Source organism: Ictidomys tridecemlineatus, chromosome 12 (assembly GCF_052094955.1).
Source record: "Ictidomys tridecemlineatus isolate mIctTri1 chromosome 12, mIctTri1.hap1, whole genome shotgun sequence".
Taxonomy (NCBI): domain Eukaryota; kingdom Metazoa; phylum Chordata; class Mammalia; order Rodentia; family Sciuridae; genus Ictidomys; species Ictidomys tridecemlineatus.
The window spans coordinates 82,599,500-82,620,434 of record NC_135488.1 but is presented as its reverse complement, the minus strand read 5'-3'; the positions used below and the strand labels follow the sequence as shown (position 1 = coordinate 82,620,434).

General features: G+C 40.7%; 1 protein-coding gene across 7 annotated transcripts in view; it reads right to left on the bottom strand.

The window, feature by feature from the left end:
* Positions 1–20,935, bottom strand: part of Lhcgr (luteinizing hormone/choriogonadotropin receptor) — a 65,021-nt gene that overhangs the window by 15,026 nt on the left and 29,060 nt on the right. For 6 of the 7 annotated variants that reach the window (XM_078029236.1, XM_078029235.1, XM_078029237.1 and 3 more), the window contains 5 exons: positions 18,083–18,157; positions 16,046–16,120; positions 15,880–15,957; positions 6,151–6,219; positions 635–709 (listed from right to left, as the gene is read on the bottom strand). In XM_078029236.1, the coding sequence (XP_077885362.1) occupies positions 635–709; positions 6,151–6,219; positions 15,880–15,957; positions 16,046–16,120; positions 18,083–18,157 (372 nt within the window). The remainder of the gene's footprint in view (positions 1–634; positions 710–6,150; positions 6,220–15,879; positions 15,958–16,045; positions 16,121–18,082; positions 18,158–20,935) is intronic. The other variant, XM_078029234.1, reaches the window with a different exon arrangement.

Here is a 20,935-nt window from a genome sequence, read left to right as displayed (position 1 = left end):
GCCAAGTGCCAAGGACAAGTCAGAATTCTGGCCTTGGATTCCATGAGTGGATCCCAGGCAGGTAGCCATCCCGTCTGCTAGCACACGAAACTACCCTCCATATTTGGTAGTACTGATTGAATTATAGTTCCTTCAAATTCATATGTTGAGGTCTTAACCCTGGTCCCTTCAAATATGACCTTGTTTGGAGATAAGCTCTTTATAGAGCTAACCAAAGTAAAATGAGGTCATTAGGCCGAGTCCCAATGCAGTATGCCTGTTTTTTTTTTTTTTTACAAAAAGGGGAAATTGGAAGTCACACTCACACATGCACACAGAATGCCATGGGAGAGTGGAGTTATGCTGCCACAACCAGAAAGAACTACCAGAAGCAAAGAGAGAGGCCTGGTAGATTCTTCCCTCACTTCCCTGAGAAGGAACCTAACCTGCTGATACCTTGTCTTTGGACTTCTAGACTCTACAGCTGAGAGACAATATGTGGTGCTTTATTATTGGCATGCCAAATACATTGGGACTTTTCAGCTGCAGAGGCTGATGCTTTGCAAACCAGGCTGAGCATGACGTGGCTGAGCACACTGACTAGGCCAGTCGGGGTACATTGGGTGGGAAAGGGAGGCAACACCACCGTACTCACAAGATGCTGGGCCCTGTGGCCCCCCTGAAGGCTCCATTGTGCATCTTCTCCAGGTGAATGTTTTCTTTTAGTTCCCTGTGGGAAAGAATGGTTTCCTTAGTGGAGTTTGCACCTTATGTGTGCACACACTTTTGGACAGTGTGCAAGATTAGGAGGGGGAAAGAGGAACTCTAGGAAAAGTGGAAAAAAGACATGCTGGCCCTTGCTGAAATTGTGTGATTGCTGGCATATGTGTTTGACTCCACCTTTTCTCTGCAATGTCTCCCTCACTTGGTGCAGCCCTTTGTCCTACAATGCACAACTCACCCCTCCTGTCCTGGAGTTGTGAGAGTTTGCTACCAGACAGCTGGGTGAGGATGAAAGGCTGCTCCAAGAGGCCAAGACTGGAGTGTTAATGGGCAGCCTGCTCTGTGTCAGACCTGCAGCAGCAGTGACCTTGAAGGGCTCTCAGTTTGTCAATAGTAATATATTGAAGTTTGCAAATACTTAACCAAAAAAGTAGGGCTTATTCAAAGTCAACCTTGTCATAAGTTGCATTCTTTTTCTTTCAGATTTGCATTTCTCAGGGGGTGAGCATGGGGTGAGATCACAGCCTGAGGAGACAATTGCCCCATACCCTGTGTATGGGTCTGTACCGCATAGACAACTGTGTGTGTGTGTATTATGCAAACAACAGTGCTAAGGGCCACTATTCTGAAAAGTGCATGAATCCCAAAACTGCTGAGGCAGTAACTACACGAGGGCTCTGTGCCCCATAGCTCAAAGCAGCTCAAGCTAAATTACTGAGGAACAGCACAGGCTGGCCCTGCCAAGAGACCTCTTGTCCAGTCTCTGATGCAGAGGGTCTCCTGAGCACCAGGCTCTTTGCTGGTTGGACAAGAGACCTAGAAAAGGAGTCCCTGGGCTCAGGCCTGCCAGCCTTCTTTTGAGTATTTTTTTTTCCAATAAGAGTTGTATCTAAAAGAACATTTTGGAAACCCTGGATAGTAGGCACAATGTTTAAGCATCCATTATTAGTGTGATGACTTGCACCATGGGAATGAGTCTTCTGCATTATCATTATAGTGTGACACAGCAAAACAAAGACAGCAACAGCCACTCCCTCCCCTGCAGAAAGACTGGGAATCACTAGTGCTCATCTCATAACTTTACATCTCCTTCACCAGCTTTCTGCACGTTTGCATATCATGTCTGCCAGTTAGAAACTGCAAGAGCCCTTGCATCTCATTCTCTGAGTGGTGGTTTTCCACACGCTTCTACTCAGCCTTTTCCTCCGAAGCCTCAGCCTTTCATCAGAATGCACCTGTCAGTCTCGCAGCCTCCCATCCCCTGGGTGCACTTTCACTTTCAAAGAGATGAGGTTGTCAGAGTCAATTGCTGTTTAAAATCTAAATCAAAAGAAAATTTCCCTCCTAAACCTCCACAGTTCTTCTTCCTGATTCAGTTTGTTTTAATTATGTTCAGTTATAGTTATAAATCGTTGAAATGGGGCCCAGTGAGCAGATAATCCTCATGTCAGCCAGGTCAAATTAATTGTTTGAATTTCATGACAGAGCATTTCACATGTTTTATTAAAACTTGGCTCTTTCTGTGTACTGGTAACTCTGCCTTATGTTACTTTGTCAAAAAATAAATCCATTTAGCACATTTTCCTGGGGGTCATCTTTTGAGGATTCTCCCAAGTGACATGACTAACCAGGTGTGAGAACCAGAGACAGGCAAACATTTTGAGGCACAGTGTGAGAACCCACAAGCTCCACCAAAGCCTCCTAACTGGTGTGCTCTGAGAATGGGAGGGACTGACTGCCAGCCCCCTGCAGGTATCTGAGGTGGGCTTCTGGTATTGCTCCTCTCTGTCCTGGCCACCCATAGTGAGTAGGTGTCTGAGCATGTTGCAGACTTCCCCATCATTGCTCTAAACAACTCTGGACATGAGGGAGGTGTCAGAGACTGGGCTGAATGTATAGTTTTTTTTTTTTTAAATTTATTCCACTTTGTTATATATGATATATGACAGCAGTATGACTGTATAGTTTAAGAATTTTGTTTTTACAGTTTGGAAAACTATTCCCTCAGTCTTGTTTAAACTCTTCAGTGTGTATCTTTGCTCTTAGAAGAGATTCACACTCCTTCTGCTGGCCTGTCAGTCCTTCAGGACTTGCTTCTGCAATGTCTCCAGTTTATCTCATGCCAGTCTTCCTCTTGCTGAAGACCCTCTAGCCACAGGGGCTTCTTCTCAGTTCTTGGTACTTGCCAGCTTCTTTTCTTTCCCAACTCAGGTCCTTTGCATACACTGCTTCTGCTTTCAGTAATATGTTTCCTCACTATTGCCATGGTGACTCCTTTTCAATCTCTGAGCTCAACCTAATTATCATGTTTTTGATGAGGCCTTCCCCAAACTACCTCGTCCAAGTCATTGATCTTCTGTACTCTCTCAGATCTCCTAATGGATTATTTCTTCATAACACATATGACTACTTTTAATAACTTTATTTATCTATTTACTTCCTTTTTTGTCTGACTCGTTTGCTAGAAAAGAAATTTCATGAAGGCAGTAGACTCAGCACTTAACACAGTGTCTAAGATATTGGTGGTGCTTAATAAACATCTGTTGAATGAATACATGAATAAAATTAATTTGTGTTCTTGGCAATCTGATCTGGATATTTTTGTTTCTTCTTTCTTGCTATATGAGGTACAGGAGGATACAAACTTTTAGTTAATTGGACAGTTCTCATTTTGGCACCCCTGTGACAGCTGAGACACTATGGAGTACCTGAATACTTCCTCCTGCTGTTTTTCCTGACCTCCCAAAGCAGTGCTCTGCTGGATTCCCTCCTACCTCTCTTTGCTCTTGCTCTGGCTTCTATTCCTCATCTCTTGTTTCTCCTAATTGCATATTCAGTCCTCTTATTTTCTCCCTTGTCTAGGTGACATCAGTCACGAAGGACTTCAGATACCCTTTGTTCAGAAAATCCCAATATTTGTGTCTATATACCTGCCCTGTCTCTTCCAGCCTCTGTCCTTCCTCTTAATACATGAACTTTCTTTATGCCCACTTCTCATAGTTTCCATCCAAGAACTTTCAATGGCTTCTCATTTCTACAGAGTCCAAATTCTTTACTCTGGCATCGAGGCTCTTCCCTCTTTGACCCTAACTCACGTCCACCACTTTGTACACAGTACTGTTTGTTGGTTTATGAACACATCCCCTGCTTCCTTCTTTTCTCTGGGCTATTCTTTCTGCCTTCTGCCTGGAATACATTTGCTTACCCTCATTGTCTGCCCCAATTAGGCCCAGCTTAAAGCCCACCTCTGACCAGGCTTGCTGTAACTTCCTTTCCTCCTGTCTTTGAAATCCCAGGGGACTCTCCTCTCCCAGTGCAGGTGCCACACTGTTGCCTTCTGTTTTAGCTACAACTTAGTGTACAGATAATGTACCATTTGGAAATTCTTCTTCATTGGCTGTAAATGCCTATGGGGCAGACCCCAGTGATTATTCATCTTCATTTCTTCTCAAAATATAGCATGTTCCTCCAAACACAGCTGATGCCTGCTAGACCTTTGTTGAGTGAATGATAGAATGAGGCATCTGAGAATACTAGACCAGGAGAGGCTATACATGCCTCTGATCTGAGTTTGACAGAAACAGATTCAATTGGCCAGGGTAAACCTTTCACCAACTCCAGGGTCTTGTTAATCAACCCTTCATTAAATCAAGCCAAGAGGAGAAAATGAGGGCAGATTCAGTCCATGATTGAAAGGACAACTTTTGTGTGTGTGTGTGTGTGTGTGTGTGTGTGTTTTCAAATCATAAGGAAGTTTGTATTGGGTCCTGTACAGAAGAGAAATGCTCAGTTGCCCAAAACAAAACAAAACAAAACAGAAGAAACAAAACAAAAAAACCAACAACTACAAACAGACCCCTGGCTCTGGGATGGATGGTGGTATGTAGACAGAGCTCCCTCCCCAGCTAAGTCCAGGGTCAATGTCTTTATAAACACAGCAAACAAGCCTGGAAGCTAGACAAAGTGTGGGAGAGAGCCCCAGGGTCCTCCACGTGGGGTCCTCCCCTGAAATTTCCTATCAACCAGGACTGGAATGATTTGGGAGGAATGAAAGGACAACTTTTAAAAAGCTACCATTTCTCTAGTACTTAGTATGTACCAGATCCTATATGACCTCATAAAAATATAATCTTATTTAATTATTTATTCATCATTGATTGTAAAATATAATAAAAATTAAATAAAGGACACACTATGTGCCAGGCACCATTTTAAGTACTGAGGATACAAAGCAAACCTTCCATTTTGTTGGAGGTATCCTCAAGTCTCTTAGCAGCTCAACTTTACTAATGAGTACACTGTAGCTTCGAGGGGATGTGGAACTTGCTCAGCTTCATAAAGCTGATAAATAGTGGGGTTGGACTTTGACCCTTAGGCCTGTTCTCTTAACCACCAAACTATATAGTATCAACATAATGGGGCCTTTGGTTTAATATCTATAGTTAAAATAATTAGTATTTCATATAGAGTTGTGCTACTTAACTTCAAACTGCCAGTGCCAGGATCTCCTGGGAGCTAGTTAAAACTGCAAATTCCCAGACCTTACCTAGATCCACTGAATCAGTATCTCTGTGGGTAAGGCCCAGAGAATCTCTGTTTTTTAACAATCTACTGGTTATTCTCATGTGTGTTCAAGTTTGAGAAGTATCTATGTATACACCATATATGACCTATATGGTATAGATCATGGTTTATAGAAATTACTTCTTTAAAAAGCATTTTTGTTGGTTTTTCTAAAATTTGGTTTTAGTTGAACTTTTTGTGTGCTCTTAGGTTTTACTATGTCCAACTGTATGGTTTTTGGCACCTCATCCTGTACTTGTGATGGGTCACATGTCCCCATGGGATTGGGAATGTGCCACTCTTCTAAAAGAGGAACCACAGGGGGAAAAAAAAGAGAGGTTGAGAAGAAGGGGACAATGAGTAGGGTCACTCCCCCTGGGTTAGAGGCTGTTAGGCTAGGGATTAGGATGGGGTGATTTCCCTCACCTGGGAACAGGGGCTTCCTCCCTCCGAGTAGGAGGGAGATAGCCTTTCTGGGTGGGGCTTTTGAGACTAATTAGGCTGGTAAATGGTGTCACCCGATTTCTCTGCAGTGAGGCCTGGGGAAGAATTTCTTTCTAAAATCATGCAGCCTCTAACACACCATCAACCTGAGTGAGGGGGATAGAGGGGGAAGCTGTGCTATGGAGGAGGCATCAAGTAAGGTGTTGAATATTTCAGCAAACTGTCAACTTCAATGTATTGAGGCTGCATCTGTCTTTGAAATCAGGGTGCTCTGGGGTTTCCAGCCAGCCGGTTGCCTAGTAACATGCGTAAAACACTGAGGACTAGCCACTTGAAAGTTTATTTTTGCCCTGAGTTAGTTGCTGAAGATTGAATATGATCTGGTAGCCAGAGTGATATTTCATTTTTATTCATGAGTTAGGGAAATAAGCACATACTTACAGTGAAATTAGCGTCGTTCCATTGAATGCATGACTTTGTACTTCTTCAAATCCATTTCCATATAGTTTGCTGAAGGAGGGAGAAGAGATGATTTTAGAAATGGGAAAGAACTGATAGAAACCCAGTTTGGAAGCACACATTCTTCCTCCTGTGACATTTATTACTGAGATAATCACTGGCATTCACAATATCTAGCTCGATTCCTCCAACATTTTAGATTCTAAGGGCATGCAGGGAAGAAGCTGTTCTTTTTGTTCTGGTTTCCCCTCTACTTCCTCCATCCCCACCATCACTAATTTATTAAGTGTTTATTAAGTGCCAGATACTTGACCAGCCATTGAATGCCTATTTTATGATTTAATTCTCATCATTATTTCCTTTATCCTGAAAAGAGAGCCAAGCATCAGTGTTGCCGTGCAGCTTGCTTATTGTGAAAGGAAAGCGGTGGTGGAGCTGTGATCTGAGGCCAGAGACTCAGCCTTTGGTTTTGTGGCTGTGGTATCTCTGGGCTGCTGAAAGCCAAGGGCAGAGCAAAGCTCCAGCACTGATCCACCTGTTCTTTTTCTTGGTTGAGTAGGTGGTTTTGTGGATGCCAGAGTTGATTCCAAAGCCAAGAAGATGTAAACATCTGTAAAGAGTTCTGTAAGAACCATTAGTGGACAGTGAAATCAATTTAGTTGAGTGCCATCAGCATTTTCAAAAGTGAAATAGAATAGAACAAATGGAAAATATTATTGTGTATTACGAGTAGTTAGGCTAGGAATGTTTATGAAATGTTGTTTCAGAATTTTTATGGCATACACATATAAACACACTTAACACATGTGCATACATATATGCACACACATCTACCCAGACTAAGACATAAGAGAATCCTTAGAACACAGACATTGACAAATGTTAGAACCAGAAAGGAGCCTGGAGGGGCTCAAGGAGCAGGAACACTCTCTCATTTTATAAAGAAGGAAATAGGCTCAGAGAGGGAAAATGACTTCCACCATTGGCAGGAATGGGACCAGAATACACTTTGTCTGGGGCCACTTCCAACATATCAGTTTTGCATTAGACATCATTGTTTTTTCCTCCCACCCCTAAATACTGAAGGTTCACTTGCTGTCTTCCTGCAAGGCTGAGTTCAATGTCATGTTCTCAATGTGGCCTTCTTTGGCTGCTCTATTTAAAATGCCTATCTCCCATCCCCAGAATTCTTTATCTCCCTTTCCCAACTTATTTTTCTTCCATCTCTTTTCATGATCTGACCCATGATGCTATTTTACTTATTCTTCCCCACCAGAGCATAAATTTCATGAAAAAAGGATTTTAAATTGCTTTTCACCTAGCATAACTTCCACATTCATAACAGATGCTTGGCATCTTCAGTATTACAATAAGTATATGTTAAATGAATTGGATGAACAAATGAGCTTATGTAAGAAGAATCTCTTACTGTTGATCAAACCAAACAAATTGTAAAGCCACTATCTTACATGCAATATTTGTATGGGTTCTTTGTGAATGATGATGCAAGACCTAGGTGAGAAATGACTGGAATGTAATACATGTTTGAGCATCCCATATCTAGCAAGGTCTAGCCTCTTCTCCAGGGTTATTGGCAGCTGGATGACCATTTTAGGGACAGACTTGGGGAGTGACTTGAGAAATGGCTCAGATGCATGCTCTGCTCTACTCGCTCCTACTTTAGGTGGCTGTTGTCCATGGGGTTTCTCTAGTCTTTATTAAACAAAATGAACAGAGATTTTAACCTTGAGCTGTAGATGAATGTGTATAATGTATACGTATGTCATATGTATGTATATGTAGTGAATGTATATGTTTGATTTCTTCCCATCATATCACATCTGAGACAAATCAGCAAATAAATAGAGGTGGTACTCATATTGAGGTATGATATTCAAACGACAAAATTCAGAAAATATAGACATTACAAAATAATTCTGAAAGCCTCCTCATTAAATTGAGTTCAAAGAGAGCAAGGAAGCTTATTTATTTCTTAAAATCTCATTATATATTTAAAGAAGAGTCTGAAAAAAGGGACCTTGAAGCCTCCAAACATAAAGAAATTATAAAGAGATGGAGATGTTGATTATCCTGGTTTGATCTCTATACATTATATACCAATCACATATTGAAATATCACACTGTACCCCATAAATATATATAATTAATACATGTTAATTAAAAACAAATACCCATAAACCTGAGGCCTCACATGCTGCCTAGTACCTGGAAGGAGCTGTCCATGGTCTGGCTGAAGCGATAGCTATGCCCTTCCATGGCAGAGAGAGCACTGCCCACCGCCCTGGTTTCTCCTGCTCTCACCTGCTCTCTTCTAGGATTCTCTGATTTTACAGCTTCACACACTATTTTCTTAACTATGATCTGCACTGGATTATGAGATGACATTTTCTGATAATTTTTCCTTACTTTTTATATTATAGAATTTGAGAGAATAGGTACTAGGTATATACCTGTTGCTTTGGGAAATTGTATACAACCTTCTTGCCTTCTTAGTAGCTCAATCCTATGGGAGCTTTAAAAAAATTATACTTAGAATATTATTCTTTGTCAAACACCTGTCGTTTGGGGTGGCTGAATTCCTTTATAGCAATCCCTCTTATTTATTCATTTATTTGGTACTAGGGATTAATTCCATGGGTGCTCTACCACTGAGCTACAGCCCCGGCCTATTTTAATTTTTAGTTTGAGACAAGGTCTTGTTAAATTTCCAAGGCTTGCCTTGAACTTGGCAACCCTCCTGCCTCAGCCTCTCAAGTTGCTGGAATTACAGATGTACACCATTGTGTGTAGCAGCAATCGTTTTTAGATGAGAGTTTCATACCTGTCTTTTCAATGAACTTCTTTGAAAAAATTGATTTTTTAGAATCTAGGCCAGTATTTGTCAAAGCATTCCCCTCCACCCACTGAATCAGTCACTTGGACTTATTTGTCAAAGATGAAGACTCAGGCCTATTGACCAGGGCTACTACAGACCCACTGAGTCAGGGTCTAGTAGTGGTATTCAGGAATATGCACTTTTGTGACAAGTGCTCCCACTGAATGGCAGCCATACCAGTTTGGGAACCCTCATCATAGAATACACCATGGTAAGATGAGGTTCTCATTATTTCTAGGGTGCAAATCAGAATGTCTTTTGCCCCATATTAAGTCTAGAGTCATTGCTTTATCTACTCTTAAGTGATGGAGCTACATTTCTAGTGTATCAGGAAAAAGTAATCCTTCCTTTGTTTTGGGGAAAGCAAAGCTTCTTGTAGTTGTCTCAGTGGCCATTGCCCTTCACTTTTGCATGCAGCCCTGATCCTAAGTTTTCCTACATTAGGTTATCTTTTTTTTTTTTTTTTTGTGGATTCATAATGCCATTGCTTTAGGTGAGGCCTCATGGTTAAGTCTGCAAGCATTGAGCTCAACTGCCTGGGCTTCAGTTCCAGTTCTGCTACTTACAAACTGAGCTAACTTTTGGCAATTTACTTACCTTTCTGTGTCTCAGTTTCTTAATCTGAAAGTAGGAATGATAATAATAGTATCAACTCCATAAAGCTGTCTTGAAGGTTACAGGGGCAAACATATGTTGAGCACTTAGAAATAGGTTCTGGGAAACAGTAACCCTAACCCTAACCCTAACCCTGTGCTGATCTTATTATGACTGTATTTTGCAGTAGTCTCCAGCCATCTACCAGAACATAGAGAAAGGGTCTACCTTTCCATACTCTGGGAAGGATTTGTATGAACTTCAAGCAACCTGTTTAATTGAACTGTTCTTTTCTTCCTTTGGGGTAGGTGCCCTTCTGTTCTTGGGCAGAGCAGTCTAGGTCAGTGGCTGGGACTGCCAAAGTGTCTTCCTTCTCTGAGTGCCCTCAAGATACTTTGGTCTGAGCCAGAATCATGGATGTTTTTGCATTTAGATAACTTTCATGTCTTTTTCTTTCTTTTTTTTTTTTATAGCCCAGGTCTTGCTTGTTCCAATTTTCCAAAGACTGTGGCTCACTGTTTCTTTTTCAGCTGCTTCTCATCTCTGCTCTTCCCAGTGGCACACAATGGCATGTGCTGCCTCGTTTTGATGAGAAGAGTGGCTTCCCCTCTCTGGATGAATTACATATATGAGTGGGAGCCCTTGCACTATTGAGCCAGCACAATGCCTCCAGTGCTCTTTCAAAACATCTAGAGATCACTTCAGATAAATTTTTCCCAAGATCTCATGGTGTCAGAATGAAATGAGAAGGGTTCCCTTTGCCTGGAGAATTCTGTCAGGGGCATAGAAATGGAGGTTTCCCCCTTGCCCCTCTATCACAATAGCAGCCCCTTGCTTGCGAGCATTGTCTAGGTTCTCTCTTCAAATGTCAGTAATTTCGAATCAAGCAGAGAGAATGGCATCTTTTTTATTCAAAATAAGATTTGGGCTTTAGAAATTAATCACAGATGATATTCTGCTGCTGAATGCTGTCTTATTACAAACATTATTCCTGGGGTTCTAGAAGCACTTCTGGAAGTAGCACTTCTATATGCTGCTGTATTTCTTTTGTATCTTATAGTCACCTAGTTTTTGGATATTTCAAAGAAGGATTAATTTACATTTGCAGGTGTTTGAGGTCTCAAAAAGTGTACCTTCTTCTGTTTGGATATCTGTAAGCCAATTTTAATCAAATAACTTTTTGTAGCTCCTCATGTGGCATGTTACTGAAGTCCTTCTATTTCTGAAGCATTCCCCAGATATGAAGACAGTTCAATAATAGATATATTGGCAGTGATTGTGTGCTGTTACCCCATCACTGCTATGTGCTGCCATGACACTTGCTCTGAATGTATGTCAAGGTGCCCCCTTTTCTGTGGGTGTCACTGTCTCTGTAGCAAGGGATCCCTGTCCCTGATATGGAACAACTGCCTGTCTTTCAGCAGCGCTGAGTTTTCATGTTTCCCTTCACCTCAGCCAAGTTCATGCCAACTTATATGACTTTACCATATGTAGTAATAAAGAAGGTGACAGGCATCAAAAAGAATGATGGCAGTAATAAATTCTGATATATTGAATACATTATCTGAGAAATCCACATTCCACAGTGATATTTAGAAAGAGCAAGGGAGAGAGAGGAACAGAAACAACAACAACAAAGGAAGTCACTTTTTTGTAGACATGCTGGCTAATAAATATAGAGGAATACTAGAATGTAAAAATTTCCATTTTGTAACTCCCTTTGAAATAACTTGAGTGATCAAATTTGCTTGAAAGATAGTTAGGCAACTGAACATCCCACCAGGTATCCCATCATGATTTACTTATAAATGACAAAGGGAAAAACATGTCTTTACAATAGAGGTCTAACTGTCAACATCTTAAGCAAGTGGCCAAGTAATGGAACAGTGTGACTTCCTGGTTTGATGCAGTGAGAGACATACCATTCCCTTTGCAGTGCTCTGATAGAAATATCTGGCCTAAATCTGGTCATGGCAATTCAGTCAGATGAATCGAGGCAGCCTGAGCTTCTCAGCATGTTCAGTGTCTTATAGAACAGAGGAAGGCAAAGGGACAGTTCTAGGTGTGGAAGAGGTATGGGAGATGAGGTTGAGAGGACTGAATGCTGGACATAACAGCAAAAATGCAATCCATAAACTTTGGATGCTAAATTTTGAAAAACCCATACAAGACATTTTCACTTAAAAATGGGCTGGATGATGTCATTAAATTCCCAGTAATTTTCTTAAGGATAAAGGTACTATGTGGAGGGGGAGATACATGCTGAAGTACTTAGGGATAAAATATCATTATCTCTATAATTTTCTCCTGGATGATTTGGCAAAAGGGAAATGTATATACTCCCATCTATAGATGGAGTGGCTGTGGCAAGCTGGTAATAGTTGATGAATCTAGGTAAGGTATAGGCATGTTAATCACATCATTTTTTCTATTTCTTGGTGGAAAGACAAATGGAAAGTCATGTGCCTTGTAAGTCATGTAATAGTTGATGACTCTAGGTAAGGTATATGTTAATCATATTGTTCTATTTGTTAGTGGAAAGACAAATGGAAAGTCATGTGTCAGTTAAAAAATTATTTTTAGAGAGAGAAATTTTTTTAATATTTATTTTTTAGTTTTCGGTGGACACAACATCTTTATTTTATTTTTATGTGGTGCTGAGGATCGAACCCAGCGTCCCGTGCATGCCAGGCGAGCACGTTACCACTTGAGCCACCTCCCTAGCCCAAGTTAAAAAATTTTTACATAAAAAATATTCAAAAGTGTTTTCAGTATGATCTAACATAACTAACCTGTTGTGGGTTACTGCATATTAGCCTTTAACTAGTTAATTATAATAATTGGATCTGCATAAGGATGCATTCATAATACCATTGAATAGACAGAGAGGGAGGCACATAGAGGTGGCCTGACTTGGCTAAGCATGCTTGATGGTAAGACACAAAGCTGGGACTAAAATGAAGGCTTTTATTTGAACACCCAGCAGCCTCTCTACTATGGCTTGTCATGGGTGCAGCCAGGAATCTTGCTATACTTTACCAGATACTCCTTCTCCAAAGGATCTCAGAAAAAAATCACCATGGCCTTCCCTTGTCTTATTGGATTTCAGATGTGAATAAAGGTTGCCTCTTTTTTGAGACTGGTATCACCAATCATCCAGAATATTTTAAAGGTGGTGCAGCTAAGTGCTGCTCATTTGCAGTGGGGTGGGGGTGGGGGTGGATTTCAAGGTGGCCTCTTGAGGAGATTTAATGAAAAGCCAAAGTGGCTATAAAGGGACATAAGAGTATAATGCATAGTTTTAGCATTAGCCCCACTGAGCTTCTCCTGCATCAAGTAAAGTGTTTTGTTTTCATTAAATGAGATCACAGTTGGTAAAGATTTAGGTGGGGTGGGGGCAGGACAGGTTCCACTAGAAGCAAAATTTCAAATACTACTAATAATGAAAAGAGAAGGCTTGCTTTCATTATTTTCTAATTAAGGAGTTGAACTTTATAGCTGGGAAAATAAAGCTTTCCTCTTTAAGTGTAATACCATTTATCCAGCAGGGTGCTCCACATGATCCTTCACTCACAGAAGGGCCCATTCAGCTGAGAACAAGTGCCAAGCAAATGACTAATCACTCCCCTTCCAGATGAAGTGCCAAGGCTAAGGAGGGGGGATGGAAGCACAGTTCCTCACAGGCCCTCTGGGAGAGATGAATTTGAAGTCCTCATTAACTTCAGAGGTGGGGCAATTACACCCGACTGGCAGGTACTATTCCTCTTAAACTCATAACCAACACAAGTTAATGTCCCTGTAAAAAGAATACCATGCAGCTCTTATGCATACATACTGGAATGTGGTGTCTGAAAGGAAGCTTTGGTTTCTCTTCAGTTTGGTGGGGTGGCCCTGTCTTGGAGCTCATAGTTCCCTTTGGATTATCCCAGTATGCCCCTCATGCCTCCGCCCTTTCATTCCACTCCACTCCCATTCCTGCACATTTACCTATTGGTTCTTGATTATTTAGGATAAAATTGATGAAAGTCTTGAATATTTTGATCTTTGCATAAAAGCTACTCTAGTACATGGTTTCTTCTTAGTTTTTTCAGAGTTTCTTCCAAGCCTTGTCCCCTTTATCTTTGCATTCAAAACCCCTGCAATCCAGTGTCCCCTCTACCCTAGCCATTTATCTGGAAACATCTTTCATTTCTTAAACAGGATGTTCACTCCCAGGTGTGAGCCTCACCCTGGCCATGCTCTTGCTCTTGTTGTTTCCTCACTCCCCCATCTCTATTTTGATACCACATAATGGTTAAGAACATGCCCTCTGGAGCAAGATTGCCGGGGTCCAAATCTTGGCCTTGGATAAATAATTAAGCCCTTCATGCCTTGGTTTCCTTGTCTAAAAGTGGAGCTGAACCTTACCATATAAGGTTGCTGTGGAACTTAAGTGAGTTTTAAAAGGTACTTAAAACAGTCCAGGCATTTAATAATGCTGTCTAAATATTAGCTGCTGTTAATAAATTTACCCATACAAATACTACTGAATCTGTGAGGTACAATTCAAGTCTCAGCTTCACCATGTAGCCTCCTTGGAGTTCTCTAACCCAAGAGGAATTCTCTGAGACCTTATTTCTGCATACCCCACACTTAGAGGGGAATATCTACTGGCTTGTATTATTCCTTTGTTATTTCATGTCTCCTACCCTCATTGAGTTTATAAGCTTCTTAACATGAATATTGTCATGTCTTTTGTGTTCTCACTAAAGGCATTGTGAGACTCAAAAGTCATAAACTATGTGGTGTCTCCTCACTCAGAGTTCATGCTGTGAATACCCTGTGGAAACAGGGGATGTGGGGACATGATATATAGTTATAAATCTATTATGCAATGGTGGGTTGGAAACAATTTATACACAGCTGCCAGAGCCATAGTGTGTGAGGGAAGTGGCAGGAGCTGAAAGACTATAGAAAAGTATTTCTGGGATCTACACAGTCTCCTTCCCAGTGTTCAAGAGTTGCTAGTAAAGAATTTAAGTTATTTTAAAATTAGTTTGGTTGCTGCTCTGTATCTTTTTGATTGCAGTCTGAGCTGGGGCTATGTTAGTCACAGTTTTGTAACATGGCAATTATATGTGTAAAATTATATCCACATAAAGTAAAAGTATTATAGAAATACAGTGTGCCATTGATACCAATTTTTAGGATCCATTGCTATAAAAGGGAGTTAAGACGATCTTTCCTCTTGCTTTCATCTTTCTCGTTACTCCAGGGTCATTCCAATCCATATTTTCTACTCCCCACCCTGAGCTTATTTATTGCTTCATCACAATCCCACCATGGGCTGTAACTAAGGTGGAAAGAGTGAGAGGGATGTGCATGTGGGGAGCAGAAATGAATATATGTCACTGGGCTTTGGATAAATGAGACATGGTGCTTAGGATGCTGCTTCTGAGTGGTGGGCAAGGGAGAGTATACATGTGAAGAGGGATGGCAGTGTTCTAAGTGAAGGAAGTCACTCTGGTGCATTGTAAAGGGTATGGGCACTGAGTACAGTGCCCTTCAAATTATGATTACATGTAAATTTCTTGGGATCCTGTGAAAATGCAGATTTTAAATCAATGGGTCTGCACAGATCTTAGAGTCTGAATTTCTAACCAGCTCTCAGATGATGCTGAAGATGTCAGTTCATGGATGATACTTTAAATGACAGGTCCTTAGGAAGCATCATGAAATGGGCATTGATGGTGTTACTTCAAACATAAAGTGAGAGAGATCCAAGGGGTAAGTGAAAAATCAGAGGGAGAGAACAAAGTCCATTGATGAACTACTCTACCTACTTGGAGAGTGTCCTTCCAAACTTTGCTCAGTTGAAACCTTGAAATTCCTGTTTCTTTAGCCATGTGCTTTCTTTAGCCATAACCCTCTAGGCTGTGTTTTCCAAGCCTCAAAGCATTCCACTGATTCACTGAACAATTTTATCACCTGGAAATTTAGTACTGAAAATCTTTAGGACCTATTTGATTGATTTTAAACTGAATTGAGTGATTAGTTGTCCTGTGAATATATAACCTAACAGTGATCCCATATCACTCCCCCAATCCTTGGCATTTTAGGTTGAGAAGGATGTCACCAGTTGGTGAAGAAGGTGTTAAAACATGAGAAAGAGCTCACCTCAAGCCAGAAGTAAGAATAGCAGGAGGCTGTGTGGCAGAATGAGTTTCTGGGAGTTTACTCACAGTGTTATGGATTCGTTATTCATCCCTTGAAAAGCATTTCCTGGTATGGTGGTTATGTACAAGTTATCACAAATTTCCCTTGAGGAAATAAATGAGAAATATTTACTTTCCAAATTTTAGCTGCAAATAGGAAACTGTTATGCATAGCAATCAGCTGGGTACTTACAGAATGAAATTAAATTCGGAGGAGAAGATCTTCGTAACATCTGGAAGCATTCGAATGCCTGTGTTACAGATGCTCCTATGATTCAGGGCAGGATGGTGATGTGGGCAGAGAGTGGGTAAAAGTGATTGTCATTAAGGCATAAAGACAAAAAGGTGTAGAAAGGCATTTTGCAAATGCTATTTTCACTTTAAATAAAAACATTGAATTTGGCTTTATCAGTATCACTTCTAGCTGATGAAGACCGTAAAAATTCAAAGGCCCCTACTGCTCTGGAGAAGTTGTTCTAATCACTCCTATTTAGAGATCTAGGAGTTGGAACTAAGCTTTCAGGTCTTTTCCATTTGTATTTCCAACCTGTCTTTTCACATTAGATCAATTATATTTTCCTATTGTATTACATTCTGTTTCCTTCTGTTAATTAGCTTATTCTATGCTCTTGATAGTTATAGAAAGCATCCCTCTCTTTTGGAGCAGGTTTTAACTCAAACACTTCAGGAAGATTCATCTCATGTGAGAAATTTATCTTCCTTATTTTTAAAAACCTTCCTTTATTTATCTACCTCACAGTTCAGGAAGTTCTTTCTTGTACCTCATTGAAACCATTGTACATTCTTGTGGTGTCTGGAGCTACTCAAGGATCCTCTTCTTTTCCTCCATCTTTTATTTAACCTCCAAAGAAGAGAGAGGCTTAAGTGACAGGTAAAATTGAACTTTTTATTATAAGAATGGACTCCTTTAGAGGCATCCAGACAGTTGGATTTTCCCCAACTAAGTTTTAAATTCATCAGACCTGGACAACTGATAGGAACTGTCTAGAACCCTGGTGACAATGGAACAAAGCCAGGTTTCCCTTCTGGTTGTGGGCTCCTCTTTACTCATAACTCTCTTGAATGGATGAATGAGAATCCATGCCCTGCCTGTGGCTGGAGACAGCAGCTTGGGCTTAGTTTGGGCAAGAGGGTTTGGGTTGGGGGAACATCATATTTTTGGGTGAAAATACTATTTAATAGATAATGACTCTTGGAAAATAAGGGGCAGTAGTGGTCAAATTTGGTTCTTTGTTATTCTTATGTTTTTTCAAAGTGATTGATACTGCAGGATGCTCACATGACTCTAGGTCTCCTGAAGATTGGGAAAAGCAGAACACCAGGGTTTGGAATTGTCCAATGTTGGAGTTGCCAAAGAGCTGTGCCAGTTCCATCAGCACCTCCTGCAGGAGGCCTGGGAGCAAGATGATGATGTGGATCACCAGAGTGATGTTCCTTCCCTGCCCCTTTGTTTTTCTTTTTTCAGGTAGTGGTGGGAAGTGGACTGGGGTGTTTATGAAATTTAATTTTTTAGAAAGAAGAGAGAATTATCTAAACTAGGAGGACTTAAATTTTTCTGCGTGAGTAGGGAGGACTTGATAGGTGAGAAGCTCTGCTATTGATCAATTTATAGATTGTATCAATTTTCAGGAATTTTGGCAAGGACAATTGCTGTTTGGCTACAGTTGTACTCAATTTGTCATGCTAAACAGTAGTGTTGGTATGATTTAATGGGAAAAAACAAATGATTATTTAGTTTATTTCTCACAGTACGTGAAGGCAGTACTTAAGAAGTTTTCACTTGACAAATGAATGAACAAATGAGATAAAGGAGATACACAATTCTCAACCAGCATCTATGGCTAAATCAGAATTGCCACTTTCACCTACTATCTGCTCACCTTAGAGATTCTGATGTACCCTTTTTGGAATATTGTGACACCCCCCTCCCTTCCCAGGGTCAGCTCTGAAAGTCACAGCAAAGAGTGATGTTCTTCTCAGGTGTTTGGGACAGAAAAAATGCTGGGAACCACTTCCATGTATGCAGAAGAACCCAGCATGGCAGCCAATAAGAAATGTCGATTATGTTTAAATCAGCTAAAGAGGAGGAACATGCAAACAATGCCAAGTAGATGGTTTTAAAAAATATTTCTCAGCCTTTTAATTATTTTGGTTTTCATCAGATGCCCATCTTCCCCTTCCCAAATGGTTAAAAAGGAAAATTTCTCACAGGTATTTTAACCGGGGAAGATTTGTAAATGCACCAGGCTCAATATGTACCAGGTTTTTGGTGTTCTGGATCAGTCTGTAAAGAGAGGAGGAAATAGGAAGCAGTTTAATTGATGGATATTGTTTAGAATTCATGAGGCTGTGGTCACCAGAGGTTGCTGCCTGAAAATGGAATCAACAAAATCAAGCAAATTCATGTGCTTGAGAGGAGCTCCCAAGACTTTGGAGATGGAAATGGTTTGCTGAGGTTATTTTGAGGGAGCTTGGCTCAAACCTTTTGAAGAGGCAGGTGTAGGTATCATAGCTGTACATCTCTACCTGCCCCTCCTGCTCCCCATCAAATACCTCTGACATCCAGAGCTCCTAGCCAAGTAGATCCTGTCCCATTGTGGAGCCTGGTTGGTGAGAGATTCTGCACTCAGGAACAAATTAGTTGCTCTCCTCTGCAGGCAAATTAGTCCTCTTCATATTGAACTGGCAACCACACTGAGCAATTATCCAGATGGGCACCCAGTCTATGCAACAGCACAGAGTAGAGACTAGGGGTTTGGATTTTTGGAAACTTAGGCATAGTGTATAGATAATTTGTTGTGTGATGATGCCCATCTTAACTTCCCTTAGCTAGTGTTTGCTTCTGCAAAGTTGGAATAATAATATTATGTCTTCTTCCCGTCTCATAGGTTGGTGGGTTTTGAGTAATAGAATAGGTCGAGATAATTTGAGACAGATAATTTGAGCTATGATACTACAATGGTGTTATTGCCTTCCCCCCCGCCATTCCATCAATTACTGTGACCCTGTAAGAAGTAGCCACAATTGTTGAGTACTGCCTACTTTGGATTCAATAAAAAGCCTGTAAATATGTGCGGCTTTCTTGACCCAGGTAACAACAACCTAAGGACATGGTAATCACCTTTGTTATACAGAGAAATATAGTATATAGTTTAGGAATATGCACTGTGAGATCAGTTGATTTTATTTGCGGGGGGAGGGAGGGTACTGGGGATTGAACTTGGGGGCACTTGACCACTGAGCCACATCCCTAGCCATTTTTTAAAAAAATTTATTTAGAGACAGGGTCTCACTGAATTGCTTAATACCTTGCTTTTGCTGAGGCTGGCTTTTAACTTGCAATCCTCCTGCCTCAGCCTCTGGAGCTGCAGGGATTATAGGTGTGCTCCACTGCACCCGGCTACCAGTTTTGTTTTTTTTTTAATCCTGATTTTACCCATCATATGAACTTGGATGTTTTCTCATAGGATAGTTTTTGAGGAAGACTAAATGTGGGTGTCTAGTTCACAGCAAGGCCTTGTCAGGTGTTAATAATGATTGTTAGAATTGAAATTAGGAAGTTGAATGATTTCTTTCCAGTCACACAGCTGAACTTGAGTGTGACCCCATTTTTCTGACTCCAAGTCTAGTGCTATGGTTTCCTATCACTGGCATATATTTGCAAATAAAAGATGGAAATAGGCATCTGATTCTTCAGTGTGAGTGATATTTTGTGGTAATTATTTTTTCAACAACCAACTCAAGTAATCATGGGCCATAGGGCTTTATATGGGTGAGATGGAAGAGGCTTTTTACTTCTTAAAGATCTCTTGGGGGTCTGACCTTAGACCATTTGTTCATATATTCATTCACTCAATGTACATTTACTTAATGACTACATGTTCCAAGAACTGTCCTAGAGACTGGGGATACAATTGTGAAAATGCAAAAAGAGTCTGCATTGAGCTGGCATTCTAGTGTCAGGGACTTCATTGGGAATCGATAAATATTCCCTTTAGTGTTCTTTATTTTTCTTTGTGTTGATAAATGTTGCTTTACATCACTGGAGGCTTTATTATCATTAGCTTCCCTGGTGGTTCTCAATATAGTATGTGCTTCAGCATTACCTGGGAAGTTTGTTAAAACTGCAGATCTCTAGGTCTGGGAGAGCACAACTATAATGGGCCCTATGCACAATTCGGCTTCAAAGCCAAGTCTAGACATTTTTGTTTGCACTAAAATACCCATTATTTTGGATTTTTCTGTAATCATCTCCTAGTGAATATTTGTATTTTATCTCCTTTGCATTCCAGTGGTGTTTGGATCAGAACTGGACACATGGTGGGTACTCACATACTTATTGGTTAATTATTCTTTTTAGATAATTATTCACTGGAGCATTTACAGGGAGACCTTGTGGTATAGTGGAAAATACATGAGCTTTGAAAAAGATAGGCTCAGAATTGAATCCCAGTCCTGCCATTGTCTAAAGTGTCACACTGGTCAAGTTGTGGCACTTTTCCCAGCTTCCATTCCTTTCTTTGGGCAAAAGGGATAATTATCCCACTCTGCAAGGTGGCTGTGAGGATTAGTGACACAACCTAGAGGAAATGCCAAACAGTAGAGTTCAAAAAATATCCCATGCTGCCACAATTCTCTTTCTTGTACTTTTGATACTCCTAAGCAGGGGAGACTGAGGGATCTTTGCTTGGGTCAGAACCACATATGGCAGTGGTAAGAGTTCTGGTTTCAAAGTCATCTGACCTGGTTTCTAGTCCAGCTCTGGTACAACTTGCTGTGTGACATCAGGCGAGTTAGTTGACCTCTTTGGGTCACAGATGTATCATGTGAAAACTCAATTGAGTTGGACTTCTCCCATCCTCTTTTTGGAATTAAGAGAAAATGATGAATTGGAAGGGGTTACATTAAAAAGTTAATTCCAAAACACCAACAAAATACAGCATGTCCAACACACAGGGGCTCAATATGGGGCTTTTCATGGTAGGTATTCAAGAAGCATTTTACTGACACAAAGGATATGCCAGAACAGCCCGCAATGAACCACTTCATGATCTCTAAGCTC